The sequence below is a fragment of the Calypte anna genome, unplaced genomic scaffold (assembly GCF_003957555.1).
Source record: "Calypte anna isolate BGI_N300 unplaced genomic scaffold, bCalAnn1_v1.p scaffold_86_arrow_ctg1, whole genome shotgun sequence".
NCBI lineage: Eukaryota > Metazoa > Chordata > Aves > Apodiformes > Trochilidae > Calypte > Calypte anna.
Genome location: NW_022045534.1, coordinates 869,312 through 894,418, shown reverse-complemented (window position 1 = coordinate 894,418; position 25,107 = coordinate 869,312). Strand labels below are relative to the sequence as shown.

The 25,107-nt window shown below is 56.2% G+C and overlaps 1 protein-coding gene across 1 annotated transcript in view; it reads left to right on the top strand.

Annotated features, from left to right (window-relative positions):
* The first annotated feature begins 6,488 nt into the window (after positions 1 to 6,488).
* LOC115600369 (otoferlin-like) overlaps positions 6,489 to 25,107 on the top strand; it is a 19,522-nt gene continuing 903 nt past the window's right edge. Inside the window, 21 exon segments of the mRNA XM_030468819.1 lie at positions 6,489 to 6,562; positions 7,758 to 7,848; positions 8,580 to 8,696; positions 9,821 to 9,973; positions 10,377 to 10,566; positions 10,962 to 11,086; positions 11,529 to 11,663; positions 12,504 to 12,665; positions 13,718 to 13,837; positions 14,767 to 14,928; positions 15,193 to 15,355; positions 16,249 to 16,319; positions 17,505 to 17,534; positions 18,508 to 18,642; positions 18,891 to 18,957; positions 21,869 to 21,993; positions 22,482 to 22,616; positions 23,370 to 23,507; positions 24,026 to 24,052; positions 24,054 to 24,163; positions 24,668 to 24,838. Coding sequence (XP_030324679.1) covers positions 6,489 to 6,562; positions 7,758 to 7,848; positions 8,580 to 8,696; positions 9,821 to 9,973; positions 10,377 to 10,566; positions 10,962 to 11,086; positions 11,529 to 11,663; positions 12,504 to 12,665; positions 13,718 to 13,837; positions 14,767 to 14,928; positions 15,193 to 15,355; positions 16,249 to 16,319; positions 17,505 to 17,534; positions 18,508 to 18,642; positions 18,891 to 18,957; positions 21,869 to 21,993; positions 22,482 to 22,616; positions 23,370 to 23,507; positions 24,026 to 24,052; positions 24,054 to 24,163; positions 24,668 to 24,838 — 2,501 coding nt within the window.

The window sequence follows — 25,107 nt, the reverse complement described above, 5'->3', positions numbered from 1 at the left end:
AGATAGACCTGCTCCAACATGGCCTTCTCCATGGGCCACAACATCTCCAGAGATAGACGGGCTCCAACATGGCCTTGCCCCTGGCTGCAGTCCCCCCAAGGGTGTACCATGGCCACCCCTTTTGTGGTGCTTCCCCTCCCTCATGCCAACCCTGGTGGGTTTGCAGCCCTCTCCAGCTGTGGGCAGGAGGTTGTTCCTTGGGAGAGTCCCAGGACACAACGCCCATCCCAGTGGTCATCAATGAGGGAGCAGGTTGGGTGGTGAGGGGTGGCCTGGGACCTTGTCAAACATCTCTCTCCTCCCACTCTGCAGGGAAAGACCTCGGTGCAGAAAAGCAGCTATGAGCCTCTCTGGAACGAGCAGATCATCTTCACAGAAATGTTCCCCCCGTTGTGCAAGAGGATCAAGGTCCAGATCCGGGACTCGGACAAAGTCAATGATGTGGCCATCGGGACCCATTTCATTGACCTGAGGAAGATCTCCAACGAGGGAGACAAAGGTGAAGCCAAGGCCAGGAGGGGGTAGTTTGGGGCATCTTCTTCATGGTAGAGAGACATCTCATTGGGAGAACAGCCCCAAAGAGCTCCTTCCCTGGGGAGGCCACAGCTTGAGTCCTGTGTCCAGTTCTGGGCCCCTCAGCTCAGGAAGGAGCTTGAGGTGCTGGAGCAGGTCCAGAGAAGAGCAAGGAGGCTGTGAAGGGATCCAGCAGAATTGCTGTGAGGAAGGGCTGAGGGAGCTGGGGGTGTTGAGGCTGGAGAAGAGGAGGCTCAGGGGAGACCTCATCACTCTCTCCAACTCCCTGAAAGGAGGTTGGAGCCAGGGGGGGGTTGGGCTCTTTTCCCAGGCAACTCTCAGCAAGACAAGAGGGCAGGGTCTCAAGTTGTGCCAGGGGAGGTTTAGGTTGGAGATGAGAAAGAATTTCTTTCTGGAGAGGGTGATCAGGCATTGGAATGGGCTGCCCAGGGAAGTAGTGGATTCTCCGTGTCTGGAGATCTTTCCAAAGAGCCTGGATGTGGCACTGAGTGCCATGGGCTGGGAACCACGGGGGGAGTGGATCAAGGGTTGGACTTGATGATCTCTGAGGTCCCTTCCAACCCAGCCCATTCCATGATTCTATGATTCCCCACCCCTGGGCCCAGCTGCTGCTTGGTGCCCAGCTGGAGGGACCTGAACTGCAGAGGTCTCCTGGGGTCACCCTTTGAAAACCAACTCCCAGCCCAACGTCTGAAAGCAAAGACACCCAAACCCAGTTTTTCTTTCCAAACCATTGGTTGCCATGAGCGGGTGCCTCTCTGGCAGCCTCCTCCACTCGTGCACCAGCAGACCTGGGCAGGACCAGTGTGAAACCAAAGCTGGCTCTGAAAAAAGGGACCGAGAGGGGGGTTCTTTCTTCTTGGCTCTGATTGGGCAACTTGCCCAATGTTTGGTTGCCATCCCGTGTGTCCAAGCCCGTGTCACCACACACAGGCCGGGGAAGTGATGCCAACCCACCAGTGAGTTTGTGGACATTCCCTCTGCCACGCTCACCCCCTTCCCGGTGTCCGAGTGCTTGGACCCAATGATCCAGAAGGTCTTTCCCAAACAGAACCATCCCATCCCTCCCTGTGTGTCTGCTCTGCTCCAGGCTTCCTGCCCACCTTTGGCCCAGCCTGGGTGAACATGTACGGCTCCACTCGGAACTACACCCTGATGGATGAGCACCAGGAGCTGAACGAGGGGCTGGGGGAAGGGGTCTCCTTCCGGGCCAGGCTTCTGATGAGCCTTGCTGTGGAGATCCTGGACACCACCAACCCCGAGATCAACAGCTCCACCGAGGTGCAAGTGGAGCAGGCCACCTCGGTTGCTGATGTGAGTCACCCCCAACCCTACAGCTGCCAGTTTTGGGTCTCCTCAGGCCTCTTGGTCAATCTTTGGTCTCACGAAGGGGGTTTCATTTAGTGTGGTCCTAAATGTTTTGGAGGCTGCAGAGTGAAGGCAAAGCTTGTGAGGAATTCTGATGTTAGGGTGAGCCAGCTCCTCACCTCTCCCAGGAGTGCTGAGAGGATCCAGGGTTGTGTGGGGATCAAGGGTTGGATTTGATGATCTCAGAGGTCCTTTCCAACCCAGGTGATTCTGAGAGGTTTGAGATGTTTCTCCAGCTTTCTTGGTGCTCTGCACAGACACACTGAGGTTTGTCCCACCTGGAGAAGCCCACGTGGTGGGTGAATCCCTATGAGCCAAGGGACTGAAGCAGAAAAGGAGAAGTCAGATGGCAAAGCACCCTCTGTGTGAAAGCTGATTCTGCAGGAATGGCCTCAAAATTCCCCTCCAGGGGAACTGAGGCCACCAGGGAATGAAGTTCTGAAAGAACACCCAGGCAGAGGGTTTGGGATGCTTTGAGTAACTCAGTTCCCTCACCTCAGGCTCATGTTCCTGAATGTCCCTCGGGTGGAAGGGTTGGCTCATCCCAACACCTCCAAATGTTAGATGGAGATCTTTAATCCAGCTCTCTGCAAGGAGCCTGGAGATGGCTCAGGATGGTGGGAGAGAAAACCCTCATGGTCCCCTGGAAAGCCTGAGCAGGGACATCTCACCTTCCAAAAGCCCATGGGGATGCTCAGAGGTTCCAAGTGATGCAGTCCCTCTGCCCAAAGGGGACTTTCCCTCCAAGGTGTCCCTCCAGCTGACCTCAACCCTGATCCTCCTGATTTCTTCTGCAGAACTGCACTGGGAAGATGGAGGAGTTTTTCCTCTTTGGAGCCTTCCTGGAAGCCACCATGATCGACAGGAAGATTGGTGACAAACCCATCAACTTCGAGGTCACAATAGGTTGGTTTGCCCTTGGGGGAGGGTGGTTTTGAAGCATGCCTGGTGGGGAACACAAGATCCAAGGGTTTCTTCCCCATTTTCCATTCCAGAGCATGCAGGGCTCTCAGTTTAGGGAGCAGGGGATGGCTGAGCCCCAAAGGGAGAGGGTGAATTCCTCCTGGCTCAGGAAAAGGACATGAGCAGGGGACCCATCACTGATTTATGGTTCCTGGGCAGGGGTTTCAGAGAGTTGAACTCCAATGTCCCCCGTGGTTCCTGCAGAGAAAACTTCTCCCCATCCCGAATTAAATTTTCTCCTGAAAAAGCTGTCAGCCCACAGCTTGGACAGGAGCACCCTGTGCTGGGTTAGGAACTGGCTGGAGGGCCGGGCCCAGAGAGTGGTGCTGAACGGGGCTGCATCAAAATGGCGGCTGTGGTGTCCCCCAGGGATCAGTGTTGGGCCCAGTGCTGTTCAATATCTTCATTGATGATTTAGATGAGGGGATTGAGTCCATCATCAGCAAATTCACAGATGACACCAAGCTGGGGGGAGTGTGGATCAGCTGGAAGGCAGGAGGGCTCTGCAGAGGGACCTGGACAGACTGGAGAGTTGGGATGATCCCAAGGGGATGAGGTTCAACATTCCAAGTGCCGGGTCCTGCACTTTGGCCACAACAACCCCATGGGGAGCTCCAGGCTGGGCACAGAGTGGCAGAAAGGGACCTGGGAGTCTGGATTGACAGGAAGCTTAACATGAGCCAGCAGTGTGCCCAGGTGGCCAAGAAAGCCAATGGCATCCTGGCCTGTATCAAAAACAGCGTCACCAGCAGGTCCAGGGAGGTGATTCTGCCCCTGTACTCAGCGCTGGTTAGGCCACACCTCGAGTACTGTGTCCAGTTCTGGGCCCCTCAGTTTAAGAAGGATGTAGAGGTCCTGGAACAGGTCCAAAGGAGGGCAACCAGGCTGGTGAAGGGACTCGAGCACAGACCCTATGAGGAGAGGCTGAGAGAGCTGGGGCTGTTCAGCCTGAAGAAGAGGAGGCTCAGGGGAGACCTCATTGCTGTCTACAACTACCTGAAAGGAGGCTGTAGCGAGGTGGGAACTGGACTCTTTTCACAGACGACCTTCAACAAGACAAGAGGACACAGTCTTAAGTTGTGCCAGGGGAGGTTTAGGTTAGATATTAGAAAGAATTTCTTCACGGAGAGGGTGATCAGGCTATGGAATGGACTGCCCGGTGAGGTGGTAGATTCTCCGTCCCTGGAGACATTTAAAAAAAGACTGGATGTGGCACTCAGTGCCATGGTCTAGCAACTGCTCCGGTGGGTCAAGGGTTGGACTAGATGATCTCTGAGGTCCCTTCCAACCCGGCTAATTCTATGATTCTATGATTCTAAATCCGAGAGATCTGAACCCCTTTGGAGTTCCAACCCTTTCACCTCTGTTTTTTCTTGAGGTAACTACGGGAACCAGACGGATGGCATGACCAAACCCATCCTCCAGAGGAAGAAGGAGGGAGGGGATGGATGCGAGGAGGAGTCCGAGCTGCTCCAGAACTTGAGTGAAGATGAAGGTGATGAGGATGGGGAGCTGCTCTCTGTTTCCTCCTCTCAGCCCATGAAGCCCCTGGTCACAGACAGGTGAGAGCCTCTGCTGGGCACTGGGATGAGCTGGGGACCTCGGTTCTGGTTCTCTCTGGGGGCTTTTGAGCTCCCACCACTGTCTGCAGAGGTGAGGTCAGTGTCATGGGGGATGGAGTCATTTGGCCAAACAGCCCTGGGGACAGCAGTGTCCCAGCCCAGCTTGGATGGAGCACCCTGGGCTGGGGGAGGGGTCCCTGACCATGGTTTGGATTGGATCTCCATGATTCTCTTTTTTTCTTTTTTTTTTTTTTTCTCTTTTTTCTCTCTTTTTTCTTTTTTTTTTTCTTTTTTCTCTTTTTTTCTCTTTTTCTTTCTCTTCCTTTTCCTTTCTTTCTTTTTCTTTTTCTTTTTCTTTTTTTTCTTTCTTTTTCTTTCTTTCTTTCTCTTCTTTCTTTCTTCCTTTCTTTCTTCCTTTCTTTCTTTCTTCCCTTCTTTCTTCCCTTCTTTCTCTCTTCCCTTCTTTCTCTCTTCCCTTCTTTCTCTCTTCCCTTCTTTCTCTCTTCCCTTCTTTCTCTCTTCCCTTCTTTCTCTCTTCCCTTCTTTCTCTCTTCCCTTCTTTCTCTCTTCCTTTCTCTTTTTCTTCACTTTCTTTCTTCCTCTTCCTTTTTCCCTTCCTTTTTCCCTTCCTTTTTCCCTTCCTCTTCTTCTCTCCCTCTTCTTCTCTCCCTCTTCTTCTCTCCCTCTTCTTCTCTCCCTCTTCTTCTCTCCCTCTTCTTCTCGTCCTCTTCTTCTCGTCCTCTTCTTCTCTTCGTCTTTTTCTCCTTCTCCTTCTCCTCTCCTCTCAGCATCAGTGTGGGTGCCACACACGTCAGGGCACTTGGTTCACCCAGTGGTGTTGGAAGTGACTTTAAAGACCCCCCAGTCCCAGGCAGGAAATCCATCTGAGGTGTCTGCAGCTGGACAGCCAATTGAAGTGCTCTGACAATGCTGCTGGGTGCCTGGGAGTCCCAAAAACCTCAAATTTAGTTTTCCAGAAAGGGTTGTCAGGGCCTGGCCCAGGCTGCCCAGGGCAGGGCTGGAGTCCCCATCATGCCTGGAGGGGTTTCAGAGCAAGCCCTGGGGATGTGGGGATGAGGGACATGGGGCAGGGCTGGGGGAAGGGTTGGACTGGATGATCCCAAAGGTCTTTTCCAACCCAAACAATTCTCCAAATTCCCCTCAGCCCAGCCCTGGCCTCCTAAATTCCCCCTCTGCCCACTGCAGTGTTTTCTCCTCAGGAGAGGTTATGGGACAGGGGCTGTTCCTGCCCAGGTTTTCCACCTCCTCTGCCTCCTCTTTTAGGAACTACTTCCACCTGCCCTACTTTGAGAAGAAGCCCTGCATCTACATCAAGAGCTGGTGGCAGGACCAACGCCGCAGGTTGTACAACGCCAACATCATGGACAAGATTGGGGACAAGCTGGTGAGGAGGGGGGCAGCTGGGGAGGGGGGCACAGAGACCATTTGGGTGGTGGAGCTGGCAGGAGGCACCTCCAGGTCCCCCCTGCATCTCTGCAGCTTCTCCCAAACCAGGGTCAAGCAGTTCAAGGACCCACCAGCAGAATTGGGGTGGGAAGTGGGAAGTTTCCCAATGCCCCACAGGTGGATTGTCCAAGTCCTAAAAAAGGTGATTTTGGATTTTCTGTGGGTCAGAGGAGGTGTCCCCACAAAAGGGAGCAGGAGCAGGGAGGGTTTGTCCTCCTGGAGCACAGGGATGAAGCAGTTTTGTGCCAGAGCCTCCTGCATGGACTCAGCTAAACCCCAAAGAGCCTCTGATAGGTCCCTTCCACCCAAAGCATTTTATGATTCTAAGCCAGTGTGGACCCTGGCCAGCTTGTCCCACGGTGGAGCCCCCCTCATCACCCAGAGCAAGGTCCCTGCAGCCAAATCTCTGCCAGAGCTGAGGCCAGGAGGTCTGGAGGAGCAGCAGCAATTTCCCATTGGCAGCTCCCACAGGGCTGCTCCAGGCAGGCTGGGACCTCAGGAGGGACCTTTCCCCACAGCAGGGCTCTGTCCCATCCCCACCTCACTGTTTCCCCATCACTGCTGCAGGAGGAAGGACTCAATGATGTTCAGGAGATGATCAAGACAGAGAAGCCACATCCAGAGCGCCGACTGCGAGGGGTCCTGGAGGAGCTGAGCAGTGGGTGCTTGTGAGTAACTCTGGGCAGAGGTGGCACCCAGCAGAACCCTGCTCTCTGCAGACAAGGCTGTGAGCAGAAGCCCACCTTGCCTCATCCTCCTGATGGTGGGCAAGCATTTCATGGGATGGTTTGGGTGGGACAAGACCTTGAGGGCCATCAAGTCCAACCATTAACCCAACACTGATGAATCCAGCACTAAACCGTGTCCATCCCATCACCTTGGCACAGTGCTGGACCAGCTGCCTTCTGGCTTGGAGCACAGGTTGGGGTGGTGCTGACATCTGCACCCCAAAGACCCCAAAGTGATGGTGGAAGCCTCAGCCCTCTGCCTGCCTCAGGGTGGCACTTGCCATGCATGAGACTCAGCACTCAGCACTGTGTCCAGGTCTGGAGCCCCAAAATAAGGACAGGGAGCTGCAGAGTCCTGAGGAGGCCACGAAGATGAACTGAGGGCTGGGGAGCCAGGCTGAGAGAGTTGGAGGTGTTGAGGCTGGAGAAGAGAAGGCTGCACTGGGGAGACCTTAGAGCACCTTCCAGTGCCTGAAGGGGCTCCAGGAAAGCTGGGGAGGGACTTGGGACAAGGGCCTGGAGGGATGGGAGCCTGCGAGGGGGAAGGGTTTGCAGCTGGGAGAGGGGAGATGGAGAGGAGATCTTGGGCAGGGAGGGAGGGAGGGAGAAATGGTTTGGTTGGACTTGGTGATCTCCAAGGTCCTTTCCAGCCATGAGCATTCTGTGATTCTCAGGTGTGGGACATGGGTTAGTGGTGGCCTGGAATAAGGTGATGTCCTGGCTGGGCTGGAGTGGGCTAGGAGAAGGGGGAAGGGTTTGGAGCTGGGAGAGGGGAGCTGGGGATGAGATGTGAGGGAGGAATTGCTTGGGGTGAGGGTGCTGAGCCCCTGGTTGCCCAGGTTGCCCAAGGAAGCTGTGGCTGCCCCATCCCTGGCAGTGTCTCAGCCCAGGTTGGATGGGGCTGGGAGCACCCTGGGCTGGGGGAGGGGTCCCTGACCATGGCAGGGTTGGAATTAGGTGACCTTTAGGGTCCCTTCCCCCCCAAAGCACTCTGGAGTTCTGTGAATGGCTGCAAAGAGGACACTTGGCCACAACTGAGCATGGATGGGGGAGTTTTCTTCCTGCTCCAGCCACAGCTCCTTGGGGAGAGCCCAGGGACTCCCAGGGTGTTCATGTCACCCCCCTGTCCCCCCAGGCGCTTCGTCACCTTGGCTGAGAAGGATCAGCACCACCCATCCCGCACCAGGCTGGACAGGGAGAGGCTCAAATCCTGCATGCGGGAGCTGGTAAGGGGCAGGACGATTCCTTCTCAATGTTCTGGAGAACTTTGGTCCCTAGGGGTGTGGGTTTCCACTCCCTGTGGATTTGGGGGTTTATTTCTGGAAGGAGCTTGGGTGTTGCAGGGGTCCCAGGTGGCACTTGCTGCCTCCCCTCCACCACCACCCCCCTGTGCCTTGCCTTGAGAAGAAACCCAGGAGCTGTGGGTGCTGTTAGGTGGCTGAGGACAGCAGGAAGGAGTCATTTAGGGGAATCCTGCAGAGATCAGGTGCTCCAGGGGGAGGGGGAGCCAGTTTGGGGCTGGTTACCCAGCTCCCTGCAAAGGAGAAGTGCAGAAGAGATGCACAAGGAGCAGGTGGCTCACGCAGGTGGCAGAGCCAAGGCCACCAGCTCCACTCACTCCTCCTGCACCCTCCAGAGCAAGGAATTTAAGATGTGAAAGCCTCCAGCAGGCTCAAAGCCACCCCAGAGTGCCCAGAACATGGGTGACACCTTCCTGCCCCGTGCTCCTTCCCCTGGGGCTGATGTCTCTGCCCTGCCAGGGACCCCCAGCATCGTGCCAAGGTTACTGAAGATGTCTCAGGAGTACCCAACCCCAGGAGGCACCATGTGGGCTTCAGGCAGCTGCCCCCTCCCCACCCATCCCCAAACACCCAGGGATCTGCCTGGTGCTGCTCCCTTCTCTCTGCTCCTTCCTGCTCTTCCTAAAGAGGTGTCTTGGGCTCCCCTCTGCCCTCAGGAGAACATGGGGCAGCAAGCCACGGCCCTGCGCTCACAGGTGAAGAAGAACACCATGAAAGAGAAGATGAAGCTGGTGCAAAACTTCCTGCAGAAACTCCGGTTCTTGGCAGATGAGGTGAGGAGAGGTCTCTGCAGGGAGAGAGGGGCTCAGCTGGGTCAGGGCATGGGGAAAGCAGCCTGGGATGGGGAGGAAACTCCAGTCCTGGGGACAGCTCTGGGACCCTCGGGAGAAGAAAGACATGGAGGGGCTGGAGAGTGTCCTGAGAAGGGAATGGAGCTGGGGAAGGGGCTGGAGAAGATGGAGAAGGGGATGGAGAACAAGAAGAAAGGTCTGGAGAGTAAGGAGGATGCTCTGGAGAAGCTGGAGAAGGATCTGGAGAAGTTGTGAGGATCTGAGCCACGTGGCTTTAAAACCAGGAATGTTCACCCATGGAAGAGTCCAACCTGCCCACTCTGCACTGATTCCTCTCTGCAGGGATCCCTCAAGGTGCAGGAGACCTCGGGGTGGGGAGGCTGAATTTCATCCTCCAGCACCAGAAGGAGATGGAGGGGCTGGAGAGTGTCCAGAGAAGGGAATGGAGCTGGGGAAGGGGCTGGAGAAGATGGAGAAGGGGATGGAGAAGTTGTGAGGAGCATCTGAGGGAGCTGTGGGTGCTGATCCTGGAGCAGAGGAGGCTGAGGGGAGACCTTGTGGCTCTCTGCAACCCCCTGAGAGGAGGTTGGAGCCAGGGGGGGTCGGGCTCTGCTCCCAAGGAAGAAGGGATGGGACAAGAGGAACTTTTGGCACACCTCAAGTTGTGCCAGGGGAGGTTTAGGTTGGAGCTGGGGAAGAATTTCTGCCTGGAAAGGGTTGTCAGGGCCTGGCCCAGGCTGCCCAGGGCAGGGCTGGAGTCCCCATCATGCCTGGAGGGGTTTCAGAGCAAGCCCTGGGGATGTGGGGATGAGGGACATGGGGTGGTACTGGGGTCTTTAAGGTCACTTTCACCCCAAGCCATTCTATGACTCTAGGACAAATCCCAGTGTCCTTCCTGCCAACCCTCCCCCTGCTCTGAGCAGCTTCAGCAGAAAATCTTCTGCAGTTGGAGGCTCCAAACCATTGTGATGTCCCTAAGGTGGCAATAGGCACCTCCATCTCCCTTGGCATCTGCTGGATTTACCTTCAGATGTTCTCCAGCCCCGCTGGTGCCTCAGTGGTCAGAAGGAGCTGACCCCTGACCAGGCTCCTCCTGGTGTCCCCAGCCCCAGCACAGCATTCCTGACATCTTCATCTGGATGATGAGCAGCAACAAGCGCATCGCCTACGCCCGCATCCCTGCCAAGGACATCCTCTACTCCATCGTGGACGAGGAGATGGGCAAGGACTGTGCCAAAGTGAAAACCATCTTCCTCAAGGTGCTGCTCTGACTGCCCTGGGGGGAGCTACAGCCAAGAGGAGGGAGGTGGAAGAAGGAGAGACTGGGAGGGTGGGAGATGGGGATGGGAGAGTTGTTGTGATCAGAGCCTGGAGTCTGCTGGGAGAAGCACTGATCCCACCCAGTCCAGTGAGGGAGAAACACCAAGGAGGAGGGAGATGTGTGGCCCTGGTGGCCAAGAGAGAGGGTGGTGGCTTAGAAGAAGGAAGCCAACACGGTGGGAAGGAGATAATGCATGAGCCAGAGCAGTGTCATGGTCCAAACCGATGAGGGATTGGGTCCCTGGGTTTAAGGGATGCACCAGGAGGAGGTGAGAGGGGGGTTTGGCCATCTCTGAGGTCAACTCTTCTGTCCATGTCAACTCTTCTGTCCTTTGTGCCCAGCTACCTGGGAAGAGGGGCTTTGGACCTGCTGGCTGGACAGTTCAGGCCAAGATGGAGATGTACCTGTGGCTGGGCCTCAACAAGCAACGCAAAGACTTCTTGAGTGGCCTGCCCTGTGGCTTCGAGGAGAAGAAGATCACCAGAGGCCAAAACCTGCCATCCTTCCCACCCATCAGCCTCCTCTACACCAGTAAGACCTTCCTGTCTGCACTGGGCATGGGCAGAGGGCAGGAGGGAACCTGGCTGGACACCACGAGGGCTTCCAGGGGCTAAGGGGGAAATAATTCCAGTTGTCCCAGTCTGAGGTCCCCCACTTCTCCCATGGGGAACTAGGAGGTAGGAAGTGTGTTCACCCCCTTCATAGCTGCCATTCTCCACACCAGGACTTCAAGGAGGTCCACATCCATTTGGGACACGTGTTTTGAGCTCCTGTATCCTTCCTCCCTGCTGAGCCTGAGCAAAAATGCCCGAGAACTCACTCTGCAGGGTTAGGGTTAGGGTTAGGCTGGTCACTCTGCAGGCTGAGCCCCACGTTGGGCTCCAGGGCTGTGTGTCCAGGTGTCTCACCACCCTTCTCTCTTGCAGAGAAGCAAGTTTTCCAGCTGAGAGCCCACATGTACCAAGCCAGGAGTCTGTTTGCAGCTGACAGCAGTGGCCTCTCAGACCCATTTGCAAGAGTCTTCTTCATCTCCCAGAGCCAGTGCACGGAGGTAAACACCATCTCCTGACCTGGAGGGGTGGGCTCTGGGGTCCCATCACCCTGCCACAGCTCCCATGACTGCTAGGGAACCATGGATCAGGTTGGTGAGGGGGTTCTGAGGTGGGAACTGGGGCTGGAATGGTCTTCAGGATCCTGCATCAGCACCCAGGTAGCCCACAGCCCTGTGGCTGTGTGTCACCACTTGGTTAGGAGCCACTGGAGTATGTTGGCATGGGGTTTGTCTCCCCTGCTTGGGCTGAGAGCTGCCAAGCTTGGTGGACACCAGAAATGATTTGGGTCTGCTTGCCTGCTGCTGGGGTGGGCTTTTTTTTCTCAGAAGAGTCCTTGGGAGAGACCCCAAGGCTAAACGGTCCCAAGAAAAGTGCATCTGAGACCTTCCTGAGGGCTTTAGCTTCTGTCTGGAGCAGTAAACATCTCCCTCATTCTTCCAGGTCCTCAATGAGACCCTTTGCCCAACCTGGGACCAGCTGCTGGTCTTTGACAACGTGGAGCTGTATGGAGAAGCCCACGAGATGAGGGATGATCCCCCCATCATTGTCATCGAGATCTATGACCAGGACACAGTGGTAAGATGGGTCCCAGCAAAGGGAAGTGTTGGTGATCCCAACTCCTGAGTGGAAGGCCAGGCAGATGGTGCAGAGGGTGTCAGGAGCAGCTTTTTCTCTTCACCCTTGGAAGATGATCCCTCCCCTAGGCATGGAGCTCTCTAGCCCATCAGATGTCAGAGTCAACTTAATGAGATCTTAATTTTGGAGAGTGAGTCACAGAATGGTTTGGGTTGAGCCCTTTCCACTGGACCAAGTTGCTCAAAGCTCCACCCAACCTGGGGGAAGAGCTTTTGTGAGATGCTACCTGAGTCATTCCCATCAGAAAAGCTTCTCTGCCCTGGTCTCCTTGGTGTCCCAGCCCCAGGCCACCTCCTTCACTTGGCTGGAAGAAGCCAGGAATGAAATCTGGCACTGAGCTTTGGTGTCCCAGGTCCATTTGGGGTGGGTCTGAGCACACGGTGCTGGTGTGGCCACAATGGGGAGCAAACAGTCCCTCTCACATTCGTGGCCTTCTTTCTCCTCCTGCCCTAGCTCTTGTTTTGGGTTCTGAATTTTCACAGAGTTTTCAGGGTTGGAAGGGACCTTTAAACTCATCCAGTTCCAACCCCCACCTCCCACCAGATCAGGTTGCTCAGATCCCTCTCCAGCCTGACCTTAAAAACCTCCAGGGATGGATGGGGTTTCCACCACCTCTCTGGGCAACCTGTGCCAGGGTCTCCCCACCCTCATAGGGAAGAACATCCTAACACCCCATCCAAACCCCCTCTCCTCCCATGCCCTGTTCCCACCTGAGACCCTAAACCTGGGGGACCTCATCCTGGGTCAGCAGAGCCCAGAGCTCTCCCTGTGTCTCCCCAGGGCAAAGCTGACTTCATGGGCCGTACCTTTGCCAAACCCGTGGTGAAGATGTCTGATGAGCACTACTGCCCCCCACGCTTCCCCCCCCAGCTGGAGTACTACCAGATCTACAGGGGCAACTCCACAGCTGGTGACCTCCTGGCTGCCTTCGAGCTGCTCCAGGTACCCCATGGCCAAAGCCACCCCAGACCAAGGGAGAAAAGGATGGGATGAAAGGAGCTCTGCAGCTCCCGGACACTTGTGATGGTTGAGATGATGGGCAGTGGGTGGGGGGCATCCTGATGGACACCCCAACAATGTTGTGTTGGCCCAAAGTCTGCACTGTCACTGGGATGTGGGAGTCCTGGTGTTCTCAGAGGTGCCAGTTTGGAGGTCTCAGGAAAAGGGGTGGGAATTCATGGAATCCCAGACTGGTTTGGGTTGGAAGGGACCTTCAAGCCCACCTAATCCCACCCCTGCCATGGTTAGGGACCCCTCCCCCAGCCCAGGGTGCTCCAAGCCCCATCCAACCTGGGCTGAGACACTGACAGGGGTCCCATCCCACTTACACTGTTCCATCCCATCCTGTCCCCTCCCCTCCCATCCCATGTCCAACAGGAGCACTAAGCAAACATTGGGGTCACCCCCTTGGTTGGCATCAGGCTGTTGGGGGGTACAGGGAGCTGGAGATCCAGCAGCTGAGCTGAGCTGACAGAAATGGGGGGGTCTGAACTTGGCATGATCTGGGTTTCCACCAGCAACCATCTCTGAAAAGAGACTTACTGGGGGGAGAGACTGACCTGCTGGGGACCATGGAATGGTTTGGGTGGGAAGGGACCCTAAAGCCCCCCCAGTGCCCCCCCTGCCATGGTCAGGGACCCGTCCCCCAGCCCAGGGTGCTCCAAGCCCCATCCAACCTGGGCTGAGACACTGCCAGGGATGGGGCAGCCACAGCTTCCTTGGGCAACCTGGGCAACCAGGGGCTCAGCACCCTCACCCCAAGCAATTCCTCCCTTCCTCCCTGCCCAAGATCTCCTCTCCATCTCCCCTCTCCCAGCTGGAAACCATTTCTCCCCATGTTTATGCCCTTTGTCCATGGTTCAGCCACCTGGATGCTCCTGCACCCTCTGAGACAACCCAGATCCAAAGCAGGAGACCAGACTGGGCTGGTTCTACCTGAGACTGACAAACTCCTGATCTGGGACAGATCCTAATCCAAGCTGCATCTCTTCCAGATTGGCCCTGGAGGCAAGTCTGACCTTCCCCCCATTGATGGCCCAACAGAACTGGACCGAGGTCCCATCCTGCCGGTGCCACTGGGGATTCGGCCGGTGCTGAGTAAATACAGAGTGGAGGTAACTGCCTTGGAACCACCAGATTTTTAATGTTGATGAGCATTTTGTGGGTTGGAAGAACCTTTCCCTGGGTGTTTGAGGGATCTTTGAGGTGCTGGGCACCCAAACTACTGCAAGGGCCCCTCCATACCTGCACTGGGAGCAAGGCTGCAGCAGCCCTAAGGGACCAGGGGACTGCAGCACTCCTCATTGCCTTAAATATGGCCCCCAGAGCAAGCCCTGCAGCCCGTGGCCCAAGGACACATCAGGGATACACACACAAAACATCTCCACACACAGCAGTCGCAGAGGTCAGGAGAGCTGAATCCCCCCAGGCTCAGGCATCCCTGGTGGGATGGCTCCTGGGTATCTGTAGGTATCTAGAGGGGGATCCATCCCACCAGGGTCCCTCTCCCCTGGCTGTCTGGGTGGTGATCCAAGCAATCCAGGCAGTGTCCTTCATTGCACGGTTCAGCCATGGCTGGAGGTGTCTTGGCTCAGAGGGTGCTGAGCATCTCCAGGGCTCTGAAGGGATCCCAGCTCCTGCTCTCCCAGATGTTTGCAGCTGGTGAGATGAGTTCCTCTGATGTGCAAGAGGAAGCAAGATTTTTGGAAAAAAACTCTGTTTAGAGGAACTTCTGGTCGTGGTGTCAGTCTGGTACCCTGAGAATGGGAGGAGAGCTTCTCTGGTTGGACAAAGCTGGTCTGGTCCTGCTCCACGAGGGTCCCATGGGAAGGCTGAGGGCAGCAGGGGGGGGTCTGAGGCTGCTGCAGATCAGGTGTGGGGTGGCAGAGACAAACTGGAGGAGGAGGAGAAACCTCAAGGCACCACCACAATGACATTTGCAGTAGGGTCTTTGCTCCTGGGGGATGTGGAGAACCAACTCCTCTGCTTCCAGCGTGGCTCCAGCACAGCCCCTCTCATATTCTTCCTTCTCCTCCTGCCCTAGGTCTTGTTCTGGGGGCTGAGGGATCTGAAGAGAGTGAACCTGGCCCAGGTGGACCGGCCCCGTGTGGACATTGAGTGTGCTGGGAAGGGGGTGCAGTCAGCCCTCATCCAGAACTACAAGAAAAACCCCAACTTCAGCACTTTGGTCAAGTGGTTTGAAGTGGTGAGTGGTTCCTCTTCCTCGGGAGCCTTCCTTCAACTGAAACCCAGGTTTTCTGGAGATCCAACTATGGCTCCTGGCCCCTCATCTCAGCTTGCCCACAGCCATGGGGGAAGTTGCCCTGGTGGCCCTTTCACCAGAGGCTCCCAGGCCATGCCAGAGCCACTCCAGACCTCTCCCACCAACGCAATCCTTGACTTTGGGTCCCTCCTGACCTTTCCCAAGCACCCCCCAGCCCTGGGTAACCAGCACACCTGTACTTCCCAGGATCTCCCAGAGAATGAGCTTCTCCATCCCCCCCTCAACATCCGGGTGGTGGATTGCAGAGCTTTTGGGCGTTACACCCTGGTGGGCTCCCACGCCGTCAGCTCCCTCCGCAAGTTCATCTATCGCCCAGCGGAGAGGAAAGCCCAGCACTGGAACATGACAGGTACCAGGGATTGGGACCATGGGGACCATGGGGACCTCCTGGGTGTGGGTGATGGCTGAGATCCTGGGCACAGAGCAGAGGGAGTCGAGTAGGGGGTTGTAAGGACCATGGGCTGGAGCTTGGTGGTGAAGCAAGAAGGGAAGGGTCAAGGTGGGGAGAAGGCAGAGGGTGTGAGGCTGTGATTCCCCAAGGAACTTTTGATTCCTGGGTTGAGGAAGGAGGGTTCACCTCTTAACATCTCTGCAGCTTCAGGACTCCAGGCTGTCCCAATGTCCCTCAGGACTGAGAGGTGGCTCTGCTGTGCTCCGTGCCTGCTGAGCAGGCAAAAAGCTACAGATTGAGGCCACCTTCTCAACCCCAATCAGCACCCACCACAAAAAAAACCCCTCACAAACCCAAATTCCCTGCACTCAAGGCAGCAGCCAAGGGCTGGGTGAGCCACCAGAACAGTTCCTCTCCTCCCAGGCCCTGGTGGAGGTGCAGGCACCCTTGTTTGGGCAGAGACAAGAGGTCTGAGGAGGGTGGGTTGCCAAGAGCCATCCCTGGTTCCAGCCAGAGCCCTGGCCCTGAGGTTGTCTCCATGCCAGATGATGCTCTCAGGGCACTCGTCTTCTCTGCCTCTTCTGCTCTAGATGCAGAAAGCTCAGACCTTCCTCCTCATCTGCTCTGTCACTGCCTACAGCGGGGTTTTAGGGGTCTGTCCTCATTTCCTCCACTTGGCTTCTCCAAAGGAGATGATCCCACATCACTCCTGCCCGAATCCCGTGGGATGAGCTCTCAGTTTCTCCTCTGCACTGTCCTTCTCTCTTGTTCTTTCTCTGTCCTCTGTCCAGCTAAACACCTCAATGGCTCCCTGGCCATGGCCAACAGGACCCATCGCTCTCACCCCACAGGGGAGATCGTGGTCAATATGGAACCTGAGGTTCCCATCAAGAAGATGGAGACGATGGTGAAGCTGGAAGCTGTGAGTACCCCTGTGTCAGCACCACCCCAGCATCTCCCTGAAGTCACAGTCTCTGAGGGATTCCACCCAAACAGAGGCCACCATGGCTTGCTGGACATGAAGCTGGGATGGTGCTTGGGATGAAGAGCCTTGGGTTGAACTGACCCAGACAGGGTTGGGTGGGAAGGGACCCTAAAGGTCACCTAATTCCAACCCCTGCCGTGATCAGGGACCCTTCGCCAAGCCAGGGTGCTCCAAGCCCCATCCAACCTGGGCTGAGACACTGCCAGGGATGGGGCAGCCACAGCTTCCTTGGGCAACCTGGGCAACCAGGGGCTCAGCACCCTCACCCCAAGCAATTCCTCCCTCACATCTCATCCCCATCTCCCCTCTCCCAGCTCCAAACCCTTCCCCCTTCTCCTAGCCCACTCCAGCCCAGCCAGGACATCACCTTATTCCAGGCCACCACTAACCCATGTCCCACACCTGAGAATCACAGAATGCTCATGGCTGGAAAGGACCTTGGAGAATCACCAAGTCCAACCAAACCATTTCTCCCTCCCTCCCTCCCTCCCTGCCCAAGATCTCCTCTCCATCTCCCCTCTCCCAGCTCCAAACCCTTCCCCCTCGCAGGCTCCCATCCCTCCAGGCCCTTGTCCCAAGTCCCTCCCCAGCTTTCCTGGAGCCCCTTCAGGCACTGGAATCTGCTCTAAATTCTCCCAGTGTGGAGTTTCTCCTACGCACCCAAGAATTTGTATCATGAGCATCTGCTCCCACAGCCTCTTGCAGGAGAGGAAAGGGGACACGTGGGTCCCTGGGTATGTCTGGAACAGCCCAGCACCCACACTGCTTCTTGAAGTCCACCCCAGGAGCTTGCAGACCTCCCTAGACAGGCAAGAAAAGCTCCAGTAGAGCCTTTATCCACATTGAAAGTCAAAGGGACTTTCCAGACCCTCCTCTGGGGACCCAGTCCATGTCTGGGAGCAGGGCTGTCCCTCAGCAGAGTGCAGGGGAGATGAGGTGGGGTTGGTGTGTGATGGCAGACATCATCCCAAGGTGCTCCCAGCCAGGCTTCCTCACTGAAGGTGTTTGGTTCCCTCATCCCTGGAGAACTCTCTGTGACTTCTGGTGCATCTGTGTGCCAGGGGGTGTTTGTGGTCCTAACCTGCTCTCCTTCTCTCCCTTCCCTTCCACCCTGGGTGGCAGAACTCTGATGCAGTGGTGAAGGTGGACGTGGTAAGTGATGGACCTGCTCTACATCCCTGCTCCCAACCCTCCACACCCCATCCTACCCTTCTGCACAGCTTCCAATGGACCACGAGTCCTCACCAGCCTCAGGATAGGAGGGGACCTGGGGCCCTTTCATCCCATGGTAGAGACAGAGCAGAGTTGTTCCACCAATAGATCACAGAGTCATGGAACTTTGGTTGGAAAAGACCTTTGAGATCATCAGGTCAACCCATTGCCCCATCCCCACCCCATGTCCCTCATCCCCACATCCCCAGGGCTTGCTCTGAAACCCCTCCAGGCATGATGGGGACTCCAGCCCTGCCCTGGGCAGCCTGGGCCAGGCCCTGACAACCCTTGCCAGGCAGAAATTCTTCCCCAGCTCCAACCTAAACCTCCCCTGGCACAACTTGAGGTGTGCCAAAAGTTCCTCTTGTCCCATCCCTTCTTCCTTGGGAGCAGAGCCCGACCCCCCCTGGCTCCAACCTCCTCTCAGGGGCTTGCAGAGAGCCACAAGGTCTCCCCTCAGCCTCCTCTGCTCCAGGATCAGCACCCCCAGATATGGGTCCAGCAGCTTGGGCTGCTCTTCTTGACCAGCCCGGGTGTCCCAGTAGTCCCAGGGCAGGCAGCACTCAGCTGGAGAGGTTCTGGTCGGCCTCATCATGACCAGGCACCACCTCCAAGAGCCCTCATTCCACCACAAAGTGGACCCAAGGGACTGGGCAGAGGGAGGAATGGTACCATGCATGGTCCTGGTGCTGTAGGCACACAGGTGAAAGGGGAGATGGGCAGGAGGAGATGTCTCAGGACCTCTCTGTGGAGCTTTGGACATCCTCCTGCTCTGTGTCTGCTGCAGGAAAAGGGGGAAAGCGGTCGTGAAGCCCAGAGGGTTCTGTCTTCCAAGGTGCTTTATCTCTACCCTTCAGGGAGACCATTTGGCTCCCATCTGATCCTTCTTCTTTGCCTCCCTTTCCCTCTGCAGTCTGAGGAAGAGAAGGAGAAAAAGAAGAAGAAGAAGAAAGGAGGAGGGAGGAGAAGAAGTAGAAGAGGAGAGCCAGATGAGAGCATGCTGGACTGGTGGTCCAAGTATTTTGCTTCAATTGAGACCATGAAGGAGGTGGGGTGCAGAGCAGAGGAGGGGATTTTAAGGGGTGGGAGGGAAGTTTCCTGCCTCAAGGTCTCAGCCTTGGACACCGGGGTTTGGCAGTGCTGGGTCTCAGGGCTCCACTGAGCACCTTTGGCTTCTCCAGCACTGCCAGAACCTCCATCAGGTGGCAAGAGCAAACCAGGGCTCTGTGTGAGACCTTTGCAGGGAGCACAGGACCTGGGCACCAGCCCCAACTCCATCTTCATTCCTCCCTCCAGCACCTCCGGCAGCAGGAAGCGGCGGCAGCAGAGGCAGAGGAGAAGGAAGATCTGGAGATTGCAGAAGGTTGGGAAGGTTGGGAAGGAGGGGGAGGGTGGCAGGGAAGGGCTGGACCAGGGACCCTTTTAGTCCTTGGGCCCTCCTTGGACGGCTGCTCTCAGAATGGGTTTGGTTGGGAAAGACCTTGAAGGTGATGGAGTCCAACCTTTCCCCAGCATCCCCACCCCATGTCCCTCATCCCCACATCCCCAGGGCTTTCTCTGAAACCCCTCCAGGCATGATGGGGACTCCAGCCCTGCCCTGGGCAGCCTGGGCCAGGCCCTGACAACCCTTTCCAGGCAGAAATTCTTCCCCAGCTCCAACCTAAACCTCCCCTGGCACAACTTGAGGTGTGCCAAAAGTTCCTCTTGTCCCATCCCTTCTTCCTTGGGAGCAGAGCCCGACCCCCCCTGGCTCCAACCTCCTCTCAGGGGCTTGCAGAGAGCCACAAGGTCTCCCCTCAGCCTCCTCTGCCCCAGGATCAGCACCCACAGCTCCCTCAGATGCTCCTCACAACTTCTCCATACCCTTCTCCATCTTCTCCAGCCCCTTCCCCAGCTCCATTCCCTTCTCTGGACACTCTCCAGCCCCTCATTCTCCTCCTGCTCCTGGGAGACCAGACCAGATGTTTGTCAGGGTGTTGGACCTCCCCATGCTGGGGGCTGTGTTGGGTCAATGTGCTCATGCCAGGTGATCCCAAAGCAGAATATGGTGCTGTGGGAGCTCCCACCCATCCATGCTGGGAGGGAGGCCACGTGTAAGGGATGCAGACCAGTGCCCAGGGCCTGTGTTATTGTCTGAGGACATTTTTTGGGCAACCACAGCTGAGGATGTCCTGGAAGGTGCCATCACTTTGCCCTGCAGTTATGTTGGTGATGGGTCTGGGTGCTCGAAGTGGGAGCACACAAGTTCTAGATACTTCCAGATCATCTCCGTGGGGTTTTTTTTCCCGTCCTTGTTTTTGCAGGAGGCTTCAAAGTATTGCTCTAATTTTGCAAGGGAAAATTCAACCAGGCAAAAAGTCTGAGGTTCATCTTACTCAGTGCTTCCCCCTGTGTGTGGAGACCTCCTTGGCTGTTGTTGTAGGACAGGCTGTGGAGAAAAATACACCTTTTTAGGGCAAGTTCTTTGAGCTATTTTCAATGCTATGTCACCCTTGGGTGAATTGTGTCCCAAGAGCACTTTGCTCTGAAGGAACTCAGGGCTCTGTAGCTCACAGGGGGTTGCAGATGTCCAGAGCTGGGTCAGGATGGATTCTGAACCATGAGTGATGTGAGCTGAGAATACCATCCAGTGGGGACACGTTGGTCAGGAGTGACCTGGGTCATCTTGGTCAGGGCTGGATCAGATGATCCTTGAGGTCCCTTCTGACCTGAGATGTTGTGGTTCTGGTACTTGGTCCATTTGCAGCCTGAGGCTCCTTGCCAGCCCCACCAGTGGGGAGTGTAGGACTTTCCTTGGGGATTTTGGCCCTTGCTCTCTGGATGTCCCATGTCCCCATGACACTGGGTTGCTGGCATGCCCAGGCAAGGCCAGATCCATGAGCTGAGAAAAATACAGAGAGAAAATACAGCTGAGAAAACCACAGAGCTTGGTTCCCTCTGAAGCCTCCTCTCCATATCACAGGAAAGATGGGGCCCTCTCAGCTTGCAGACAGCTCTGAGCAGCTCCTTCCTGGGCTTGATGGCAGGAGGAGGCTTCTGGGGGTGTTTCGTGTTCCTCCCCTTGTTTCTGTCTTCTAAGAAGGGCCCATTTCTGCCATTCCTTCCTCCTCTCCTCTTCCACATGAAGTCTGTTGTCATCTGTCTGTCCCCATCTGCATGGCCAGGCAGTCATGAAAGGTGGCAGAGGTGGTGAGGGACAGGGACATCAGAGGTGACGAGGGACAGGGACGTCAGAAGGAATGAGGGACAGAGACAGCAGAGATGGTGAGGGACAGGGACAGCAGAGCACCAGAGGTGGTGAGGGACAAGGACATGAGAGGTGGTTGATGGGGAGGGACAGGGACATCAGAGGTGGTGTAGGGAACAGGGACAGCAGAGGGATGAGGGATAGGACATCAGAAATGGTGAGGGGACCAGGGACAAAAGGCACGCACGCCCGTTGACTGCCAATGGAGAGGGGACACTCAGAGGTGTGAGGGACAGGGACAGCAGAAGGAATGAGGGACAGGGACAGCAGAGGGTATGAGGGACAGGGACATCAGAGGTGATGATGGAGAGGGACAGCAGAGGTGGTGAGGGACAGGGACATCAGAGGTGGTGAGGGACAGGGACAGCAGAGGGGATGAGGGACAGGGACATCAGAAATGGTGAGGGACAGGGACATCAGAGGTGGTGAGGGACAGGGACATCAGAAGGGAGGGAGAAGCTTCCTTTGCTCCCCTTTGAAGGTTGTTTCCTATGTAGCTGATCCCCGGGGTGGTGGTGGCTCTGAACAGAGACCCCAACATCTGTCACCACATCTGGCCATGGGTAGCTCTGCAAGGGCTTCTCCTGTGCTCTGATCCCCTCTGCCATGCCCAGGGTTTATTCTCCAGCTGCAGACAGCAAGAAAAGCCTCCAGCAGAAGGGAGGAGATGCTGTGGGCAGGATCAGCCCCTCTGGGTGCTGTTTTAGGTATCCTGAGCCGCTCACCCTGGGGGCTGTATCCTCCAAATGGCAGATCCTTAGCTCAGTTCTGGAAACTCAGGAACTTCTGGGATCTTGGAGATGCTGTGACCTGGGCAGGAGTGGCCAGGGCCAAGGAAGGAGCAGGAGGGAGAGGGGTGGGAGCTGCAGGCAGCAGCAGCCATCACCTTTCATGCTGCTGTGTGAAGGGTCTCAGGTCCCCCCCTTTGCTGTCTCCTCCACCCCTCCTCACCCCCATTTCCATCTCCTCCCTCCCTGCTGCTTCCCCTGGCACTCAGAAATCAAACTTGGTGACTCTTCCATGAAAGGCTTCAAGAGTCAGGTGAAGAACAAGGAGAAGTCCAAAGCACCCAAGGAGGACAAGAAGAAGAAGCAGCAGCCAGTCCCTGAGGTCCCAGAGAAGAAGAACAAGCAGAAGATTGAGGAGCTGAAGGTGAAGTGTGCTGGGAGGATGGAGAGCAGGGCAGGAGGGACCAACCCTGTGGGGGGCACCTTGAGGGGTCTCAGGTGTCACTGCCAGGGTTTGGAAGAGCCAGAAGTAAGAAGCTTCACAGGAAAGGGGTTGTCCTGGGATAAGGATGATCCCTGGGGATAACCTTGTGGAGGGGAGAGTTTTCCAGCCTGGCTGTGGTTGGTTCAATGTTCTGGCCCAGGGGCTTTGTCAGGTTCTGTGGGTCTGGGGGTCAGAAGGGCTTTTGGACCTGGGTCTTGCACATCTGGGGGACAAACATCTCTCCCATTCAGCTTGGACATTATCAGTTCAAGGACCACCCCAGTGACCCCAAAGATCCTTTCCCTTACCAGGAAATTGAGCACCAGGAGCTGAGGGCTCCGTGTTCTTCTCTGGAGCTGTCACTGAACCTTTTCCTCACATTGTTTTTATTTTCTTTTTTTTTTTTTTTTAACCCATTTTCACCTCAGGTCTTCAACAAAGAGCTGGAAACTGAGTTTGATAACTTTGAGGACTGGCTGCACACCTTCAACCTGCTCCGTGGGAAGATTGGGGACAACGATGACAATGCCACAGAAGAAGAGAGGATCGTGGGGAGGTTCAAGGTGAGTTTGGGGGCTGACCTGGGCAGGGACATCATGGGGAGCTCTGGCCAAAAGCTTCCTCTGGGTTTGGTCAGCTTCTTGTGCTCCAGGTTCAACACCCCCAGTTCCCTCAGCTGCTCCCTGGAGGGTCTGTGCCCTTCCCCAGCTCCCCTGCCCCTCCTGAGACATCTCTGAACCATCTCCCACCAGCACTGCTCACCTGGGCTCACCTGGGCTCACCTGGGCTCAGTCCCAGGCAATGTAGGAGCACATCCCTCAGCTAGAAGATGCTTCACCAAGGTGTGACCTTTTGGAAGGTGTGAGCCTGGCCAGAGGAAGCCAGATGAAGGCTGCTGATGCCCTTTGCTGGCTTAGCCAAGGAGCTGAGCAGACATTTCCCCCCCTTAGAGTCTCCCAGGTGGTTTGGGAGCACAGCAATCAGGTGGTGACTCCTGCCTTTCCCTGCTCACCCCTTCCCAACCCTTTTATTCCCCTGGGTTTTGTCCTCCTGTCAGTTTTGCTCTTGGAATCCTCTCGCATGAGCACCTTGCTGGTCTGGTTCCCCCGTGGGCCTCCCTTTCCCTCCCTCCATCCATTTCCTCTGCTCCTTGGTGGCACCTCCAGGAGAGGTGGAGCAGTTCTGGAGCTCTGGTCTGGATGCTCCAGGATGTGGTGAGAGGCAAGGAGGTTGATTTGGGTCCCGGGGAAGGGTGGTTTGGGATGGTCCAGCTGGGCAGCAGGACTCTCACTGGGCTGTGCACTCCCTTGCTCCAGGGCTCCATGTGTGTCTACAAAGTCCCACTGCCCGAGGAGGTCACCAAGGAGGCAGGATACGACCCCAACTTTGGGATGTTCCAGGGGATCCCCAGCAATGACCCCATCAACGTGCTGGTCCGGGTCTACGTGGTGAGGGTGAGTGTCAGGGTGGGGAAGTAAGGGGGGATCCCACCCTCCCTTCCATGGACCCATCCAGTTTGGGTTGGAAAAGCCCTGGAAGATCACCAAGTCCAACTGATAACCCAACACCACCATGGCCACCACGAAGCCATGACCCTCAGCACCAAATAGAATCCAGACTGTTTGGGTTCAAAGGACATTGGGGATCATCCATTTCCATCCCACACCTCCCACTCTGGACAGGTTGCTCCAAGCCCCATCCAGTGCTGAAGGCCAGGTTGGACCAGGCTTGGAGCAACCTCATCTAGGAAGAAGGTGTCCCTGCCCATGGTAGCAGGGCTGGAACTCCATATTAAGATCCCTTCCAACCCAAACCAGTCTGGGATTCCATGATTCTGTTCAGAGGGACCAAATGCTCAGCCCTGTGCCCCCCACCAGCCAAGGCCAGATGGTCTGAGGGATGGAGAACGGGTCCATCCCTGGATTCTTCACTGCTCTGGACAGCACTGATGGAGCTCACCCCTTCCCCACAGGCCACGGACCTTCACCCAGCTGACATCCAATGGGAAAGCTGACCCCTACATCGCCATCAAACTGGGGAAGACAGACATTAAAGACAAGGAGAACTACATCTCCAAGCAGCTGAACCCTGTTTTGGAAGTGAGTTCCCTGTCTGCCCCTTGGGGAGGGCTGGCCTGCACCCCAAGCCACCCCACAGCTGCTCCTTGAGCTCAGGAGATGGGACTGATCACAGAGAACTTCCCCTGCAAGGGAGCAGAGCATCTTCTGCCCTCCTCTGCCAAGTGGTGGGCTCAGTGTGGTGAAGGCTGCTTAGGGGCCATGTTTAGGAGACTGATGCAGGAATTCTTTAGGAATTAGGGATTCTTTAGGAATCATGAGGCCTGAACCCCAGTGAGAGTGGGGCCTGGATCTCCTGACACACAAGGGGAGTTCCAGGGCTATGGAGACACCCAGCTCAAGCACTCACCCTGTGGCACCTCCTGCCCAGGGCTGTTGGGTCTCCAAGGAGCTGTTCAGAGGTTTTGTTAAAACCCCTCAACCTTGAATGTCCCACAGTGGTCAACACAAAGCAGACACAGCCCAGAGCACCCCTCTCTCTGTCTTGAGTAGCAACCAAACCCTCACAGAGCTTTTCCTCTTTCCCCCTGGCCCAGATCCTTTGACATTGAGGCCACCTTCCCCATGGAGTCCATGCTGACAGTGGCCGTGTACGACTGGGACTTGGTGGGCACCGACGACCTCATTGGGGAGACCAGGATTGACCTGGAGAACCGGTTCTACAGCAAGCACCGAGCTACCTGTGGGGTGGCACAGACCTACTCCATGTAGGAGCAAAAAAAAAAAACCCTTTCCCTGCACAGCCCTCTGCCTGGCCCATCTCCCACAGCAGTGTCCTGCCCTGCCTGCCACGGGGAGACCTTGGGCTCTGCCCTCGTTTTTAAGATGGGTTTTGTGAGCAGGCCAGCAGTGGTGTGGGGGGTGTGGAGCCCAGGGCAAGGAGGGAGGGACTGAGGGATCCTGGTGGGACTGAGCAAAGGAGTGAGACCAGAGCTGAAAAGCCCAGCAGGCCAAAGGAACCACGCTGAGCATCCAG